This window comes from Bubalus kerabau, chromosome 1 (assembly GCF_029407905.1).
Source record: "Bubalus kerabau isolate K-KA32 ecotype Philippines breed swamp buffalo chromosome 1, PCC_UOA_SB_1v2, whole genome shotgun sequence".
In the NCBI taxonomy this organism is placed as follows: Eukaryota; Metazoa; Chordata; class Mammalia; order Artiodactyla; family Bovidae; genus Bubalus; species Bubalus kerabau.
Window position 1 is genome coordinate 211,215,843 of NC_073624.1, and position 19,116 is coordinate 211,234,958.

The 19,116-nt window shown below is 36.7% G+C and overlaps 1 protein-coding gene and 1 non-coding gene across 2 annotated transcripts; both read left to right on the forward strand.

Moving 5' to 3' along the window:
• The first annotated feature begins 957 nt into the window (after positions 1–957).
• LOC129642182 (olfactory receptor 2T29-like) lies at positions 958–1,920 on the forward strand. Its single transcript, XM_055566741.1, has one exon. It carries the CDS (start codon positions 958–960, stop codon positions 1,918–1,920), a length of 963 nt encoding a protein of 320 aa, XP_055422716.1.
• Positions 1,921–14,557: 12,637 nt separating this feature from the next.
• LOC129642477 (U6 spliceosomal RNA) lies at positions 14,558–14,664 on the forward strand. Its single transcript, XR_008709747.1, has one exon. It is a non-coding gene; the product is annotated as a U6 spliceosomal RNA (small nuclear RNA).
• The last annotated feature ends 4,452 nt before the right edge of the window (positions 14,665–19,116 follow it).

Genomic DNA, 19,116 nt, shown 5'->3' on the forward strand with positions numbered 1-19,116 from the left:
AAGTCTGAGATTATACATACAGGTACATTCATGTGTATGTATGTACATCACACAAATCTATGCATTATATTATTTCAGAACTACAGAAATAATCAAATTCTTATATGTGTAAATAGATGCTAAAACTAACAAACTGAAATAATGCATCTCAAATAATAGAAAAATACTAGTAAATAATAGCCATCTTTTACACAGAATTTGCTGTCATAACTCTATATATTAATACTTTAACACTGTATGTGCTTATTCATCTGTGGTAATATTCTAAGCAATTTAATTAGTTTACTTCATTTACCTCATTTAATCCTAACCATATCAGAGACCAAATTGTATTATTTTTATGTACTGTGGACAGAGGAATGGTGGGTAGAGGATAATGTGAACCAGCAGCCACAGTCCTGACTCAGAATCTGGGCTCCTCACTCAGTGCCCTCACTATAACTAAATATTTGGCCATTTCTGAGGACCCCAGTCTTCTCCTGTGGATGCATGGCTCCCTCTACATAATCACAGAGCCTCACAGCAAGGCCAGAACCTACAGGCAAAAGGAGTTCAAACATTTGGTATAGATTTTCCCCAAATTATGTTTCAGCTATTTTCTAATTCTTTCTCATGTGGAATATGTTCAAAGACTCTATAAGATTTGTTGGTTCCTTAAAACAGACTGATTCAATTCTGACTTCTGTAACAAAACACTGTAGTTTTACTATGAGTAACCAACTCCTTAAGCAAAAGTTGTGGAATCTCAGATTTCAACTAAATTGCAAGCAATTATTAATCCCGAAATCTACAGCCCTGTGACATTTCTTCATAATTAGAATAACTGAGTTTCTGAGCATGCACACACACAAACTCACACACACCCCACAATCTCACTAAATATTCATTTCAGGTGGTCATATCCCATGAATAATCTGTTAATCACAAAGCTCTCCTTGGTGCTTTAGGTGAAATCTCATGGACAACTCCATCTGGGTGGCCAACTACACTGGACAGTTGGATTTCATCCTCATGGGACTCTTCAGTCAATCCAAGTACCCAATTCTTCTTTGTGCAGTCATTTTTGTGATTTTCCTGATGGCCCTGTCTGGGAATATCATGCTGATCCTTCTGATATATTCTGATGCCCACCTCCACACTCCCATGTACTTTTTCATCAGCCAATTGTCTCTCATGGACATGATATACATTTCTGTAATTGTTCCCAAGATGCTCATGGACCAGGTCATGGGTGTAAATAAGATCTCAGCCCCTGAATGTGGAATGCAGATGTTTCTCTATCTAACAGTAGGAGGTTCAGAATATTTCCTTCTGGCTGCCATGGCCTATGACCGCTATGCGGCCATCTGTCATCCACTCCACTATTCTACCCTCATGAGCCATAAGGTGTGGCTCCTCCTGGTGTCTGGCTGCTGGTTTCTGGGATCAGTGGATGGCTTTATGCTCACACCCATCACCATGACCTTCCCCTTCTGCAGATCCCGGGAGATCCATCATTTCTTCTGTGAGGTCCCTGCTGTAATGAAGCTTTCCTGCTCAGACACTTCCCTGTATGAGACACTCATGTACCTTTGCTGTGTCCTCATGCTCCTCATCCCTGTGACCGTCATTTCAAGTTCTTATTCATTCATCCTCCTCACCATCCACAGGATGAATTCAGCAGAGGGCAGGAAAAAAGCTTTTATGACTTGTTCCTCCCACATGACTGTGGTCATACTCTTCTATGGAACTTCAACCTACAGCTATATGTTCCCCAGCTCCTACCACACCTCTGAGAAGGACATGGCTGTATCTATCTTTTACACCATACTCACTCCTGTTCTAAACCCTTTAATCTACAGTCTTAGGAATAAGGATGTCACAGGGGCTCTAAAGAACTTGTTGAATGCAGAATCTGCCTTTCAGAGAACTATGAAATGAGATATTTTTATGCTAATAGTTTATTCTTCAGTTTACTTATCAGAGATATATAGTCTTCTGCTTAAGTTATTCTTTGGATTGTCCTACCATGATGTGTCATCCTATATTCATCCCTTTGAAGGAACTGTTTCCCTGTACTGGAAAACTCATTTTTATACTTCTTGTAAAATTTATCTTTAATTTTATACTTCTTGTAAAAATTATTTTTACAATTATACTAAATCCATGTTTCACTTTTATGAAGTTGATAAGTGTACAGTGATGCTGAGGGATAGTATTCATATACTTAGGAAATACATAACTAAGTTATTTAGAGTAAAATATCATAATTTATGCAACTAATGGGAAAGGGATGGACAGAAAAAGGTGATGAGGCCAAAGAATGTTAACAGATAAATGTAGGTAAGCCTTCTATGTGTTCATTGTACTATGATTATCCTTGGTACCAGTATATATTTGAAATTACTTAAAAATAAAGGCAAAGTTATCAGACATTTCTTCCTTTTTTAGTCCATAGTTTCTGCTTGGTGGCTGTGTGACAAATCTTAGAAATCACGTTCATTCTATCATAGCTAATCATGACTACTACATATCTTCTGCCTGTTTTTATTGTGGACTAGTTTGTTCCTTATGATCCAATTCTGAAGCTATCTAGTGAGTGTTTCCTGTCTGAAATCCTTAGCTTCTTGTGGTACATTGAAAATTCAATACCCCACAAGGTACTGTGGGGAAAATATTAAGTCTAAATGGACAGAATTATATTAACCCCAATGTTCTCTCAAGCAGGGAACATTTTTCACATGAGATGGTATCACAGCAAAGATTTGAAGTATGTAACATTATATAAGCAAGGAGAAGAAACATTTAGTCCTTCATTGACTCAAACAATATTTTTTATCTTATAATTAAAAATAAGAGCTAAGTTAGTTTAGAATCCTAATTGAACATGCCTACTATCCCTACAAATTTGAACTTTAAGTGTAGTTTGTACAAACACTTATAATAAAGTATATATATGTATTATTTTGATGCTTTTGATGTTCCACATCTGACAAGCAAATTCAGCCAAACAAAGTGGTGCTGAGAGAAAACCTGGGAGCTCTAGATGCTACCCTCAGATTAGTAAAGGATTCTGGGGTAGGGGAACTTGCTCAGGGACCTGATGTCATGGGAAAAGAACATCATGACTAAAGGTAATGTCATTGGCAAATCAAGTGAAGTAATTATTCCAGTAATTTCTCTATTCCTTATTCACTTTATCTTCTATTTTCTTGCCCTTTTGTATCTAGGTCTTCAAAAGCAATAAAAATGATCTGACTTGCATTTTAGAAATGCTAAATTGTTGGTAATCATTTGAAGAAGTACAAGACTAGAAGTAGGGAGTCTGGGTGAAGATGGTGAGCCTAATGGTGTCAATCTAAGTGGAATGGACCATACTCTACAACTAGGAGGGACTGGGAAAAATACATAAATAAGGTCTTGCTGAATCTGTACCTTAACACCACAAATCTGTTCAGTGAAAACATAACAGAACACAACTATTTAAAAAGACCAGAACCTTTCAAAAAAATCTTTTACAACAAAAAACATGAAAAGGTATACCAATGAGATGGATAGAAGAGGAGGGCTTACAATATAATCAAGTCTCATAACCCTAGGAGGGTGATACCTAAACTAGACAATAATATACTGCAAACATTGTCCCATAGGAGACTTATGAACCCATGGTAGACTTCAAAGCTTGGGAGTCCTGCACTGGGAAGATAAGCTCCCAGAGCATTTGGTGTAAAGGCCAGTAGGACTTGCTTTCTAGAGACTCGAAGGACTGGGCAAAATAAAGTGTGTGTGTTAGTCGCTCAGTCATGTCTGCCTCTTTGTGACCTCATGGACTATAGCCCGCCAGCCTCATCTGTCCATGGGATTTTCCAGGCAAGAATACTGGAGTGGGTTGCCATTTCCTTCTCCAGGAGATCTTCCCAACCAAGGAAACAAACCCAGGTCTCCTGCACTGCAGGCAGATTCTTTACTCTCTGAGCCACTGGGGAAGCCTGGGCAAAATAGAGACTTCATTATTAAAAGAACCACACAAAATCTCATATGAACTCGAATCTAGGGCAAAACTGTCACTGTTGGCAAGTGACAGAATATTAGACATAGAAAACCCTAAATACACCAGTGAAAAACTACTAAAAATGCTCCATGAATTCAGTAAATTTGCAGAAAATGAATATGCAGAAATCTGTTGCTCTTCTACATGCTAATAATGAACTATAAGAAATAGAACTTAAGGAAACTGTCCCATGTAGAGTCACATCAAAAGTAAAAAAATAAAATTAAATTAAAAAATACTTAGGAATCCATTAACCCAGGAGGTAAAAGAAAACCCTGTATTTGGAAAACTATAAGACAATGATGAAAGAAATTGAAGACAAAGAAAACAGATGGAAAGATATAGCCTTCTTTTGAATTGGAATATTTAATATTTTTAAACTGATTATTCTGACCAAGGTGATCTACATTTTCAATGCAATCCCAATAAATATAACAATGAAAAAATTTCCCATAACTAGAACGAACAATTTTGAAATTTTTTTTGTATTTTATTTTTTAATATAAATTTATTTATTTGAATGTATAGAAAAAAGACCCCAAACAGCCAAAACGATCTTGAGAAAGAGGAACAAGAGCTTGAGATATCATAACCCATGACTTCAGACTGTACTATAAACCTATAATACTCAAAATAGTATGGTGATGGAACAAAAACAGACACATAGACCAATGGAACAGAATAGAGAGCCAAGAAGTGGACACACATTTATATGACCAATTAATCTATGACAAAGGAGGCAAGAATATACAATTAGAAAACTAGAACATTTGTAGCTAGGAATAAACTCAATAAAGTTGCAGGATATAAAATCAACACACAGAAGGCATTTGAATTTCTATGGAATAGTATTTAAACATGTAAAAAATATAATTCCAATTAAAGTAACATCAAAAATAATAATATATGTAAGAATAAACCATACCAAGGAAAATAATGATCTAAATAACAAAACTTCAAGAGATTGCTGAAAGATATCAAAAAATGATATAAAACAAATGGAAAGCCATCCCATTTCATGAATAACAAGAGTGAATATTTTAAAATTTCCATTATAGTCAAGCCATCTATAGATTCAACACAATGACTATCAAAACTTCAATGATATTAAATATGAAAAATCATCTTAACATTTGCACAGAACCACAAAAGAGCCCAAACAGACCAAGAAATCCCAAGAAAACCACACAAACCTGGATCCATCACACTTTCTGTTTTCAAAATATACTATTAATACAAAGTAAAATGATTAAAACTGAATGATACATTCTTAAAATAAATATTCACCCATTGGAACAGAATGGATAGCCCAGAACTAAATCCCTGCATATATGTTCAGCTATTGTTCTACAAAGGAGCCAAAAACACCCACTAGGAAAACGGTAATCTCTGTGAGAAATGGTGCTGGAAAAAAATGGATGAACTCATACAAAAATATGAAATGGGCAACTTGTCTTCCACAATACACAAAATTTTGTCAAAATGGATCAAAGACTAAAACATTAAGACCTGATATTGTAACATTCTAGGAAGAAAACATAGATGAAAATTCCTCAGCATTGGTCTTAGCAATTATTTTCTTATTATGACAACAGAGCAGATGAACAAAAGTAAAAATCAAAAACTGGGACTATATCAAACTTAAAAACTTCTTGGTTCAGTTCAATTCAGTCACTCAGCCATGTCTGACTGTTTGCGACCGCATGTACAACAGCATGCCAGGCCTCCCTGTCTGTCACCAACTCCTGGAGTCCACCCAAACTCATGTCCATTGAGTCACTGATGCCATCCAACCATCTCATCCTCTGTTGTCCCCTTCTCCTCCTGCCTTCAATCTTCCCCAGCATCAGGGTCTTTTCCAATGAGTTAGTACTTTGCATCAGGTGGCCAAAGTTTTGGAGTTTCAGCTTCAGCATCAGTCCTTCCAATAAACACCCAGGACTGACTTCCTTTAGAATAGACTGGTTGGATCTCCTTGCAGTCCAAGGGACTCTCAAAAGTCTTCACCAACACCACAGTTCAAAAGTATCAATTCTTTGGTGCTCAGTTCTCTTTATAATCCAACTCCCACATCCATACATGACTACTAGAAAAACCATAGCTTTGACTAGACAGATCTTTGTTGGCAAGTAATGTTTCTGCTTTTTAATACATTGTCTAGGTTGATTATAGTTTTTCTTCTAAGGAGCAAGTGTCTTTTAATTTCATGGCTGCAGTCACCATCTGCAGTGATTTTGGAGCCCAAGAAAATAAAGTCAGACACTGTTTCCACTGTTTCCCCATCTATTTGCCATGAAGAGATGAGACCAGATGCCATAATCTTAGTTTCCTTAATGTTGACTTTTAAGCCAACTTTTTCACTCTCCTCTTTCACTTTCATCAAGGGCTCTTTAGTTCTTCTTCACTTTCTGCCATAAGGATGGTGTCATCTGCATATCTGAGGTTATTGATATTTCTCCTGGCAATCTTCATTCCAACTTGTGCTTCATCCAACCCAGCATTTCTCATGATGTATTATGTATATAAGTTAAATAAGTTAAAAAAAAAATTTCTACACAACCAAATAAATAATCAACAAAATGAAAAGGCAAGACAATGGAATAAAAAATTTGCAAACAATACAATGAATAAGGAGTAAATATCCAAAATATATATAAATTCATATAAATCAATAGTAATACACAATTTTGCTTACATAATAGGCAGAGGTGCTAAATACACATTTTTCCAAAGAAGATGTACAAAAATCCAACAAGCTCATATAAAGATGCTTAACATCACTAATCATCAGAAAATGCCTATCAAAACAACAATTAGATATCATTTCACACCTGTTAGAATGGCTATTATCCAGAAGTCAAGAAATAGCATGTATTAACAAGGATATGGAGAAAAGGGAAGTATTGTGCATTTTTATAGTAATTAATTGGTGAGGCTACTACGTAAAATGGAGAAGGCAATGGCACCCCACTCCAGTACTCTTGCCTGGAAAATCCCATGGACGGAGGAGCCTGGAAGGCTGCAGTCCATGGGGTCGCTGAGGGTCGGACACGACTGAGCGACCTCACTTTCAATTTTCACTTTCATGCATTGGAGAAGGAAAGGGCAACCCACTCCAGTGTTCTTGCCTGGAGAATCCCAGGGACGGGGGAGCCTGGTGAGCTGCCGTCTATGGGGTCGCACAGAGTCGGACACGACTGAAGTGACTTAGCAGCAGCAACTATGTAAAAAAGTATGGAGTTTCCCTAGAACAATTAGAAGTTGAATTACCATATGACCCAGCAATTCCTGTTCTAGAAACATAAACCAAAGAATTGACAACAGAATATCAAAAGGATGTCTACACTCCCAAATGTATTATAGCATTATTCACAATATACTGATAATGGGAATAATCAATTTCCCATCACTGGAAGGATAGATTAAAAATATGGGGTTCATGGACTATTTGTGAACTACTTCAACAAAATATTAGTTAACCATGAGAGAGAAGGACATCCTGCCATTTTTAACAACATGTATAGACTTTGAGAACATTATATTAAGTGAAATAAACCAAGGAAAGGCAAATGCTGTGTGGTAACACTTGAATGTGCAATCTAAAAAAAAAAAAAATGTTTGTGAAAACTGAGAGTAAAAAAGTGGTTCTCAGCAGCTGAAGAATGAGGAAAGAGAGGTATTGTTAAGGGAACAAACAAATAAACTGTAGATAAATAAATCCTGAATATTTAATAGACATAATAGTAAATATGTAAAAAAATTTGTATTGTAATAAGAAAACTTGTTAAGAGAAGAGATTTGATTATCACAGCTGACACAATACAAAATTATGTGACATGGTAGAGAGTACCCCGGAGAAGGCAATGGCACCCCACTCCAGTACTGTTGCTGGAAAATCCCATGGACGGAGGAGCCTGGTAGGCCGCAGTCCATGGGGTCTTGAAGAGTCAGACACAACTGAGCGACTTCACTTTCACTTTTCACTTTCATGCATTGAAAAAGGAAATGGCAACCCATTCCAGTGTTCTTGCCTGGAGAATCCCAGGGACAGAGAACCTGGTGGGCTGCTGTCTATTGGGTCGCCCAGAGTCAGACACAACTGAAGCAACTAAGCAGCAGCAGCAACAAAGAGTACCCACTCCAGAATTCTCGCAGGGAGAATTCCATGAACTGTATAGCCCACAGGCTCGCAAGCAGTCAGGCATGACTGAGTGACTTTCACAGAGAATTGCTTAAAAAAAAAATGCTACAATGTTACAATATTACTCATATTATAATACATTAACAAATCAAATCAATATGTATTCCTTGAATTTACACAATTGTTCAGTTCAGTTCAGTTCAGTTGTTCAGTCGTGTTAGACTCTTTGTGACCCCATGGACTGCAGCATGCCAGGCTTCCCTGTCCATCACCAACAACCAGAGCTTGCTCAAACTCATGTCCATCAAGTCAGTGATGCCATCCAACCATCTCATCCTCTGTCACCCCTTTCTCCTCCTACCTTCAGTCTTTCCAAGCATCAGGGTCTTTTCCAATGAGTCAGTTCTTCTTAGCAGGTGGCCAAAGCATTATGGAGTTTCAGCTTCTGCATCATTCATTTCTTTCAGGGCTGATTTCCTTTAGAAATAACTAGTTTGATCTCCTTGTGGTCCAAGGAGCTCTCAAGAGTCTTCTCCAACACCACAGTTCAAAAGCATCAGTTCTTCAGTGGTCAGCTTTCTTTACAATCAAACTCTCACATCCATACATGACTACTAGAAAAACCATAGCCCTGACCAGATGGACCTTTGTTGGCAAAGTAATGTCTCTGCTTCTTAATATGCTGTCTAGGTGGGTGATAGCTTTTGTATCAAGGAGCAAGCGTCTTTTAATTTCATGGTTGCAGTCAACATCTGCAATACTTTTGGAGTCCAAACATATAAAGTTTGCCTCTGTTTCCACTGTTTCCCCATCTATTTGCCATGAAGTGATGGGACCAGATGCCATGACCTTAGTTTTCTGAATGTTGAGTTTTAAGCCAGCTTTTTCACTCTCTTCTTCTTTCACTTTCATCAAGAGACTTTAGTTCTTCTTGCTTTCTGCCATCAGGGCGGTGTCATCTACATATCTGAGGTTATTGATAGTTCTCCCAGCAATCTTGATTCCAGCTTGTGCTTCTTCCAGCCCAGAGTTTCTCATGATGTACTCTGCATAGAAGTTAAATAAGCAGGGTGACAATATACAGCCTTGACAGTACTCCTTTCCCCATTTGGAACCAGTCTGTTTTTCCATGTCCAGTTCCAACTGTTGTTTCCTGACATGCACAGAGATTTCTCAAGAGGCAGGTCAGGTGGTCTGGTATTCCCATCTCTTGAAGAATTTTCACAGTTTGTTATGATCTGCAAAGTCACAGGCTTTGGCATAGTCAATAAAGCAGAAACAGATTTTTTCTGGAACTCTTGCTTTTTTGATGATCTGATGGATGTTGGCAATTTGATCTCTGGTTCCTCTGCCTTTTCTAAATCCAGCTTGAACATCTGGAAGTTCATGGTTCACATATTGTTGAAGCCTGGCTGGGAGAATTTTGAGCATTACTTTACTAACATGTGAGATGAGTGCAACTGTGTGGTAGTTTGAGCATTCTCTGGCATTGCCTTTCTTTGGGATTAGAATGAAAACTGACATTTTCCAGTCCTGTGGCCACTTCTGAGGTTTCCAAATTTGCTGATATATTGAGTGCAGCACTTTCACAGCATCATCATTTAGGATTTTAAATAGCTCAGCTGAAATTCCATCACCTCCACTAGCATTGTTCATAGTGATGCTTCCTAAGGCCCACTTGACTTCACATTCCAGGATGTCTGGCTCTAGGTGAGTGATCACACCATTGTGATTATCTGGGTCATGAACATCTTTTTTGTACAGTTCTTCTGTGTATTCTTTCCACCTCTTCTTAATATCTTCTGCTTCTGTTAGGTCCATACCATTTCTGTCCTTTACTGAGCCCATTTTTGCATGAACTCTTCCCTTGGTATCTCTAATTTTCTTGAAGATATCTCTAGTCTTTCCTATTCTATTATTCTATTGTTTTCCTCTATTTCTTTGCACTCATCACTGAGGAAGGCTTTCTTCTCTCTCTTTGAAACTCTGCATTCAAATGGGTATATCTTTCCTTTTCTCCTTTGCTTTTCACTTCTCTTCTTTCACAGCTATTTGCAAGGCCTCTTCTGACAGCCATTTTGCTTTTTTGCATTTCTTTTTCTTGGGGATGATCTTGATCCTTGTCTCCTGTACAATGTCACAAACCTCCATCCATATTCATCAGGCACTCTGTCTATCAGATCTAGTCAAGATATAAACAGAAATTAAATCTCAATATACCTCTTGAATGCAGATTAAAATTTCCTAACAACTATTAGCAAACTGAAATACAAAGCTGTAAAAATGATTACAAGCCATGACCAAGTGTAAAATTTAAGCCAAGAGTTTAAAATTGCTCAGCAGTAGAAAAGTGCCAATGTAGTCCTGTGAGTTTGTACACGAGTCTTTAAAATCATTTCCTTAATCATATTTTGATGATAATTGGGCTTTTGCAAGTCTCTCACAGTTCTGAAGAACCTGCCATTTGGTCAATGTCTACCCTAATCTTGTATGTTTCTCCAAAATTTTTATTTCAGAAAAGTTGCTGCTAACTAGTGACAAACATGGCAAGTGAGTTTCTTTCTCAGGGCCTTTCACTTCTTCTTCCCTCTATTTAAAATATCATTGCCCAGATATTTAATATCTTGCTCACTTGTTTCATTTTTGGGAGTGTTGAAATTTCACATTCTTAATGTGGTCTTAATAAGGCAGTATAAAATAGATTTCATTGTGATTCTTATTCTCTCACTCTGCTTTAGTTTTAGTCACTGTAGTTATTAACATCTGATACAATACTACATATTTTGTAGTTTATTGCCTTTATTTTTCACTAGGATATGAATTTTATAAGGGAAAGATCTTGTTTTCACCATCATGAAACTGCACTAGTGGCAGGCAAATAACTAGCAGTGAATAATATTTTTGGAATGAGTGAATTAAAGACTCATTTAGCATTTGAAGTTAGTCTCCACTTGAAAACAATCAAGTTTGAAATCTATTCCATACCAAACCTGCATAAGTTATCACTGTATTAGGATTTAGGCATACAAAAATGCTCTTAAACTCACTCTTAAAACCCTGGAGAAAGAAATGGCAACCACACCAGTATTTTTGCCTGGAGAATCCCAAGGACAGAGGAGCCTGGTGGGCTACAGGCTATGGGATTGCAGGAGTTGGACACAACTTAGCGACTAAACCATTAATCTTATAAGGATGTAAAAGTTAATATTTTTAGTCTATCAAAATGTGTAAGGACTTTATAAACACATAAGTTCAAAAAGAAATAAAGTTTATATGTTAAACTAAATTACTTTTAAAAATTCTGAGTCAAAGTATAAATTCAAAATTGAAATAAAAATACAATCCATACTATTCACAAATGGCTGTTTTCAATATATTAACACATATTAACAATATATTAACACTTTTTTTAAATCTTTCAATATAAAATATAAAATCTTTCAATATAAAAAAGCTTATGAAGAAGATACATGTTTCAAATAAGCATTGTTTACATGGATAAACATGAAAAGTCATATAAACACACTAATAATCAAGAAAGATGAGTTAAACAGTGATATGTTTATCAAATTGGCTAAAATGAAAAAAACATATATACTTTAATGCTAGTTCAGGTGAAATTTGATGTCAGCACACTTTGAAGCTTTTCAAAAATAAATTCAAAATATGAGAAATTTTATGTATGAGAAATTTCAAATAATTTACACCCTCCTTAAATTGTCTTAGAAAATCTTCATTCAGAGAGTACTTTCTATGGATCATTTTTATTTCAGCACAAATTATAATTTAGAAATTTGAATGTAATGGAAATACTCAGTTTAAAAGTATTGTAATTGAGGCATAATTAATTTGATTTACAAACTCTTGACACATTTCAAGCTGAAGGTATAATATAGGACATGGTTTAAGAGACAGCAAAGGGGAGAATGGAGACTGGAGAAGCAGCAAAGGGGGTGCCATCCAAGGACGAGGAGTCCTTGTCAAACACAGGGGCTCCACTTGCCTGCACTGAACTGAACTGACAGAGACATTATATTCTGGGGCTGCTAGTGGGACCTACCTCACTGCAACCCAGAGGCCTTTATCTTGCCAGTGCTATAGAAACTGCCTTTGGTGTGCTGGATCCCACAGTTCCCATGTGGCTGTCAGTAGCCTACAGCTCCTTAAGCTAGAGACCCTCACCAGAAGCAAGAAAAAGTCACAGTTTCCTTCTTCCTCCCACTGTCCAGTGCCTTCCAGGGTTTGCACTCTCAGATCCTTAACAGAAACCAGGTGACAAAAGGGTTAAGACCAGCCATATACAGGCTAAAACCTTGTAGGACACAGGAGTCTCCACCCCCAAGTGTGGATCTTACATACGAAAGTCTCCATGTGGACAAAGGACACTACACAGAAAGGATGTCATGGGAAAATAACATAATTTGAGAACATATGTATAGAAAAAGATTCAGAAGAATTTGACTGTAACTTCCATCCGGGTAGAGCTGCTTCTTTCTTGGGTCTTAGTTCTTAACCAACCGCCTGGTACATGGTATAAACTCTCTACATGTCTTTATTCAGAAGCCAAGTTATAACTATTAAGGTATAACTTATCTGGGAGACTATATTATGGCTGACTTTAGAATTTTCTTTATAATAGTTTGTGTCCTTTAAAATATTTTTCTATAATTAACACATTGACATTTAACTTAAAACTGATTACCTAAAATGCAATGAACATTAAAACAACACAGATTCCAAATGACTTACAGAAAAAAGAAAGAGTACAATCAGTAACCTATCGAAGAGTGACCCAAATGCAGATGGAAAGAAGACCACAGAAATTTTAGTCTCAACTACAAAACTAGTTACTTGTGTTGTCTTTAACATATCAATTACACTATGAATTATAGGGTTTTTATCATTGAAAGACAAGAGACTCATCTATACCTCACAAAATATTCTTGAAGAAACAGTAAGGACACACATATACAATAAATTTTTTTTGTAATATGAAAAGGCTAAGGCCATACATAAAATAATATCTATGTCATAGATAAGATTTTATTCACGATGGTAACATTTTAGATTACTGTTAAAATTGTTCAAGATTTCTAGTTTAATAGTAAAAGGAGATTTTTTTTTAAAATACATAAGACGAAAACCAGAAGTGTACAAGAAAGACTTTGGTTGCCTTTTTTTTTAGCACCCTTACTTACATTTTACTGCAAGGTCCCTGAAGTTATATATTAATAGAAAACCTTCATCCACTCCCCTAACGAGCATAATCAAAACAGAAGTGATGTCACTCTCCTGTTTCTCTTTATACAGTTAATTGTGGCCAGTTACTTTTCTTTTCTTTTCTTTTTTTCTTCATTTGCTATTTGTTTTTTGTTTGTTTTTTTTGTTTGTTAATTTTATTTTATTTTTAAACTTTACAAAATTGTATTAGTTTTGACAAATATCAAAATGAATCTGCCACAGGTATACATGTGTTCCCCATCCTGAACCCTCCTCCCTCCTCCCTCCCCATACCATCCTTCTGGGTCGTCCCAGTGCACTAGCCCCAAGCATCCAGTATCGTGCATCGAACCTGGACTGGCAACTCGTTTCATACATGATATTCTACATGTTTCAATGCCATTCTCCCAAGTCTTCCCACCCTCTCCCTCTCCCACAGAGTCCGTAAGACTGTTCTATAGTGGCCACTTTCATTAGCCCAATCAAATGAAGCTTTCAGCATCATCTGATGATGGGATAAAACAAACAGAAAACAAAATTATAGGATCGAAAGGGTCATTATTGGTTTTGACTTTTTCTAGTTCTTGCACATTTTATTAATTCTTTTTTTTTTCAGCTTGAGGTCCATTTTTTTAACTATAAATTTATTTTAATTGGAGGTTAATTACTTTACAATATTATATCCTTGACTATATTTTGTCATGACCCCTATTTTCTATGTTTATTAGGAAAAGCAAAAGTGTTTTTCTTGAATCTTTTATATAACACTTATAAAGAGGACATACAGATGGACAATAGGCACAAGAAAAGATGTCCAACATCACTAGTTATTTTTGTTGTTGTTCAGTGCTCAGTCATGTCCAGCTCTTTGAAACTTCATGGACTGCAACACGCCAGGCTCCCCTGTCCTTCACCATCTCCCAAGTTTGAGCTTGCCCAAACTCATATCCATTGAGTCAGTGATCTCATCCTTTGTCATCCCATTCTCCTTCTGCTTTCAATCTTTCCCAGCATCAGGACGTTTTCCAATGAGTTGGCTCTTCTCATCAGTTGGCCAAAGTTTTGGAGCTTCAGCTTCAGCATCAGTCCTTCCAATGAATATTCAGAGTTGATTTCCTTTAGGAAATCAAAGTTATTAGAGAAATGCAAATCAAAACTACAGGGAGGTGCTCGCTTCGGCAGCACATATACTAAAATTGGAATGATACAGAGAAGATTAGCACGGCCCCTGCACAGGAATGACATGCAAGTTCATGAAGCATTCCATATTTTTTCAAGCGAACTCCACAAACTGCCAGAATACAGAAAGGACACCCCAAACTCAGCAATATAAACAAGATGAAGAGACAGAGGAATACCCAGCAGGTAAAGGAAAAGGATAAATGCCCACAAAACCAAACAAAAGAGGAAGAGATAGGGAATCTACCTGATAAAGAATACCAAATAATGATAGTGAAAATGATCCAAAATCTTGAAATAAAAATGGAATCACAGATAAATAGTCTGGAGACAAGGATTGAGAAGATGCAAGAAAGGTTTAACAAGGACCTAGAAGAAATAAAAAAGAGTCAATATATAATGAATAATGCAATAAATGAGATAAAAAAACACTCTGGAGGCAACAAAAGTAGAATAATGGAGGCAGAAGATAGGATTAGTGAAGTAGAAGATAGAATGGTAGAAATAAATGAATCAGAGAGGAAAAAAGAAAAACGAATTAAAAGAAATGAGGACAATCTCAGAGACCTCCAGGACAATTTTAAACACTCCAACACTCGAATCATAAGAGTCCCAGAGGAAGAAGACAAAAAGAAAGATCATGAGAAAATACTTGAGGAGATAATAGTTGAAAACTTCCCTAAAATGGGGAAGGAAATAATCACCCAAGTCCAAGAAACCCAGAGAGTCCCAAACAGGATAAACCCAAGGCGAAACACCCCAAGACACATATTAATCAAATTAACAAAGATCAAACACAAAGAACAAATATTAAAAGCAGCAAGGGAAAAACAACAAATAACACACAAGGGGATTCCCATAAGGATAACAGCTGATCTTTCAATAGAAACTCTTCAGGCCAGGAGGGAATGGCAAGACATACTTAAAGTGATGAAAGAAAATAACCTACAGCCCAGATTACTGTACCCATCAAGGATATCATTCAAATATGAAGGAGAAATCAAAAGCTTTTCAGACAAGCAAAAGCTGAGCGAATTCAGCACCACCAAACCAGCTCTCCAACAAATACTAAAGGATCTTCTCTAGATAGGAAACACAAAAAGGGTGTATAAACTCGAACCTAAAACAATAAAGTAAATGGCAACAGGATCATACTTATCAATAATTACCTTAAACATAAATGGGTTGAATGCCCCAACCAAAACACAAAGACTGGCTGAATGGATACAAAAACAAGACCCCTATATATGTTGTCTACAAGAGACCCACCTCAGAACAAGGGACACATACGGACTGAAAGTGAAGGGCTGGGAAAAGATATTCCATGCAAATAGAGACCAAAAGAAAGCAGGAGTAGCAATACTCATATCAGATAAAATAGACTTTAGAACAAAGGCTGTGAAAAGACACAAAGAAGGACACTACATAATGATCAAAGGATCAATCCAAGAAGAAGATATAACAATTATAAATATATATATGCACCCATAGGAGCACCACAATATGTAAGACAAATATTAACAGGTATGAATAGGGAAATAAACAATAACACAATAATAGTGGGAGACTTCAATACCCCACTCACACTCACAGCTAAAAAGAAAATTAACAAAGGAACACAAACTTTAAATGCTACAATAGACCAGTTAGACCTAATTGATATCTATAGGACAATTCACCCCAAAACAATGAATTTCACCTTTTTCTCAAGCGCACACGGAACCTTCTCCAGGGTAGATCACATCCTTGGCCATAAATCTAGCCTTGGTAAATTCAAAAAAATTGAAATCATTCCAAGCATCTTTTCTGACCATAATGCAGTAAGATTAGATCTCAATTACAGGAGAAAAACGATTAAAAATTCCAACATATGGAGGCTGAACAACACGCTGCTGAATAACCAACAAATCACAGAAGAAATCAAAAAAGAAATCAAAATATGCATAGAAACAAATGAAAATGAAAACACAACAACCCAAAACCTGTCAGTTCAGTTCAGTTGCTCAGTCGTGTCCAGTTCTTTGCAACCCCATGAATCGCAGCACGCCAGGCCTCCCTGTCCATCACCAACTCCCAGAATTCACTCAGACTCACATCCATCGAGTCAGTGATGCCATCCAGCCATCTCATCCTCTTTCGTCCCTTTCTCCTCCTGCCCCCAATCCCTCCCAGCATCAGAGTCTTTTCCAATGAGTCAACTCTTCTCATGAGGTGGCCAAAGTACTGGAGTTTCAGCTTTAACATCATTTCTTCCAAAGAAATCCCAGGGCTGATCTTCTTCAGAATGGACTGGTTGGATCTCCTTGCAGTCCAAGGGACTCTCAAGAGTCTTCTCCAACAACACAGTTCAAAAGCATCAATTCTTCAGCGCTCAGCTTTCGTCACAGTCCAACTCTTACAGCCCTACATGACCACTGGAAAAACCATAGCCTTGACTAGACAAACCTTTGTTGACAAAGTAATGTCTCTGCTTTTGAATATACTATCTAAGTTGGTCATAGCTTCCCTTCCAAGGAGTAAGCGTCTTTTAATTTCATGGCTGCAGTCACCATCTGCAGTGATTTTGGAGCCCAAAAAAATAAAGTCTGACACTGTTTCCACTGTTTCCCTGTCTATTTCCCATGAAGTGATGGGACCAGATGCCATGATCTTCGTTTTCTGAATGTTGAGCTTTAAGCCAGCTTTTTCACTCTCCTCATTCACCTTCATCAAGAGGCTTTTTAGTTCCTCTTCACTTTCTGCCATAAGGGTGGTGTCATCTGCATATCTGAGGTTATTGATATTTTTCCCAGCAATCTTGATTCTAGCTTGTGCTTCTTCCAGCCCAGCATTTCTCATGATGTACTCTGCATATAAGTTAAATAAGCAGGATGACAATATACAGCCTTGATGTACTCCTTTTCTTATTTGGAACCAGTCTGTTGTTCCATGTCCAAAACCTGTGGGACGCTGTAAAATCAGTGCTAAGGGGAAAGTTCATAACAATACAGGCACACCTCAAGAAACAAGAAAAAAGTCAAATAAATAACCTAACTCTACACCTAAAGCAACTAGAAAAGGAAGAAATGAAGAACCCCAGGGTTAGTAGAAGGAAAGAAATCTTAAAAATTAGGGCAGAAATAAATGCTAAAGAAACAAAAGAGACCATAGCAAAAATCAACAAAGCCAAAAGCTGGTTCTTTGAAAAGATAAATAAAATTGACAAGCCATTAGCCAGACTCATCAAGAACAAAGGGAGAAAACTCAAATCAATAAAATTAGAAATGAAAATGGAGAGATCACAACAGACAACACAGAAATACAAAGGATCATAAGAGACTACTATCAGCAATTATATGCCAATAAAATGGACAACGTGGAAGAAATGGACAAATTCTTAGAAAAGTACAACTTTCCAAAACTCAACCAGGAAGAAATAGAAAATCTTAACAGACCCATCACAAGCACAGAAATTGAAAATGTAATCAGAAATCTTTCAGCAAACAAAAGCCCAGGTCCAGATGGCTTCTTAGCTGAATTCTACCAAAAATTTAGAGAAGAGCTAACACCTATCCTGCTCAAACTCTTCCAGAAAATTGCAGAGGAAGATAAACTTCCAAACTCATTCTATGAGGCCACCATCACCCTAATACCAAAACCTGACAAAGATGCCACAAAAAAGAAAACTACAGGCCAATATCACTGATGAACATAGATGCAAAAATCCTTAACAAAATTCAGGCAATCAAAATCCAACAACACATTAAAAAGATCATACATCATGACCAAGTGGGCTTTATCCCAGGGATGCAAGGATTCTTCAATATCTGCAAATCAATCAATGTAATACACCACATTAACAAATTGAAAAATAAAAGCCATATGATTATCTCCATAGATGCACAGAAAACCTTTGACAAAATTCAACATCCATTTATGATAAAAAAAAAAAAACTCTCCAGAAAGCAGGAATAGAAGGAACATACCTCAACATAATAAAAGCTATATATGACAAACCCACAGCAAACATTATCCTCAATGGTGAAAAATTGAAAGCATTTCCTCTAAAGTCAGGAACAAGACAAGAGTGCCCACTTTCACAACTACTATTCAACATAGTTTTGGAAGTTTGGGCCACAGCAATCAGAGCAGAAAAAGAAATAAAAGGAATCCAAATTGGAAAAGAAGAAGTAAACCTCTCACTGTTTGCAGATGACATGATCCTCTACATAGAAAACCCTAAAGACTCCACCAGAAAATTACTAGAGCTAATCAATGAATATAGTAAAGTTGCAGGGTATAAAATCAACACACAGAAATCCCTTGCATTCCTATACACTAATAATGAGGAAATAGAAAGAGAAATTAAGGAAACCATTCCATTCACCATTGCAACAAAAAGAATAAAATACATAGGAATATATCTACCTAAAGAAACTAAAGACCTATATATATAGAAAACTATAAAACACTGGTGAAAGAAATCAAAGAGGACACTAATAGATGGAGAAATATACCATGTTCATGGATCGGAAGAATCAGTATAGTGAAAATGAGTACACTACCC

Bases quoted from the DNA above. Each gene is read 5' to 3' on its own strand.
- LOC129642182 (XM_055566741.1), top strand. From the start codon at position 958: ATGGACAACTCCATCTGGGTGGCCAACTACACTGGACAGTTGGATTTC.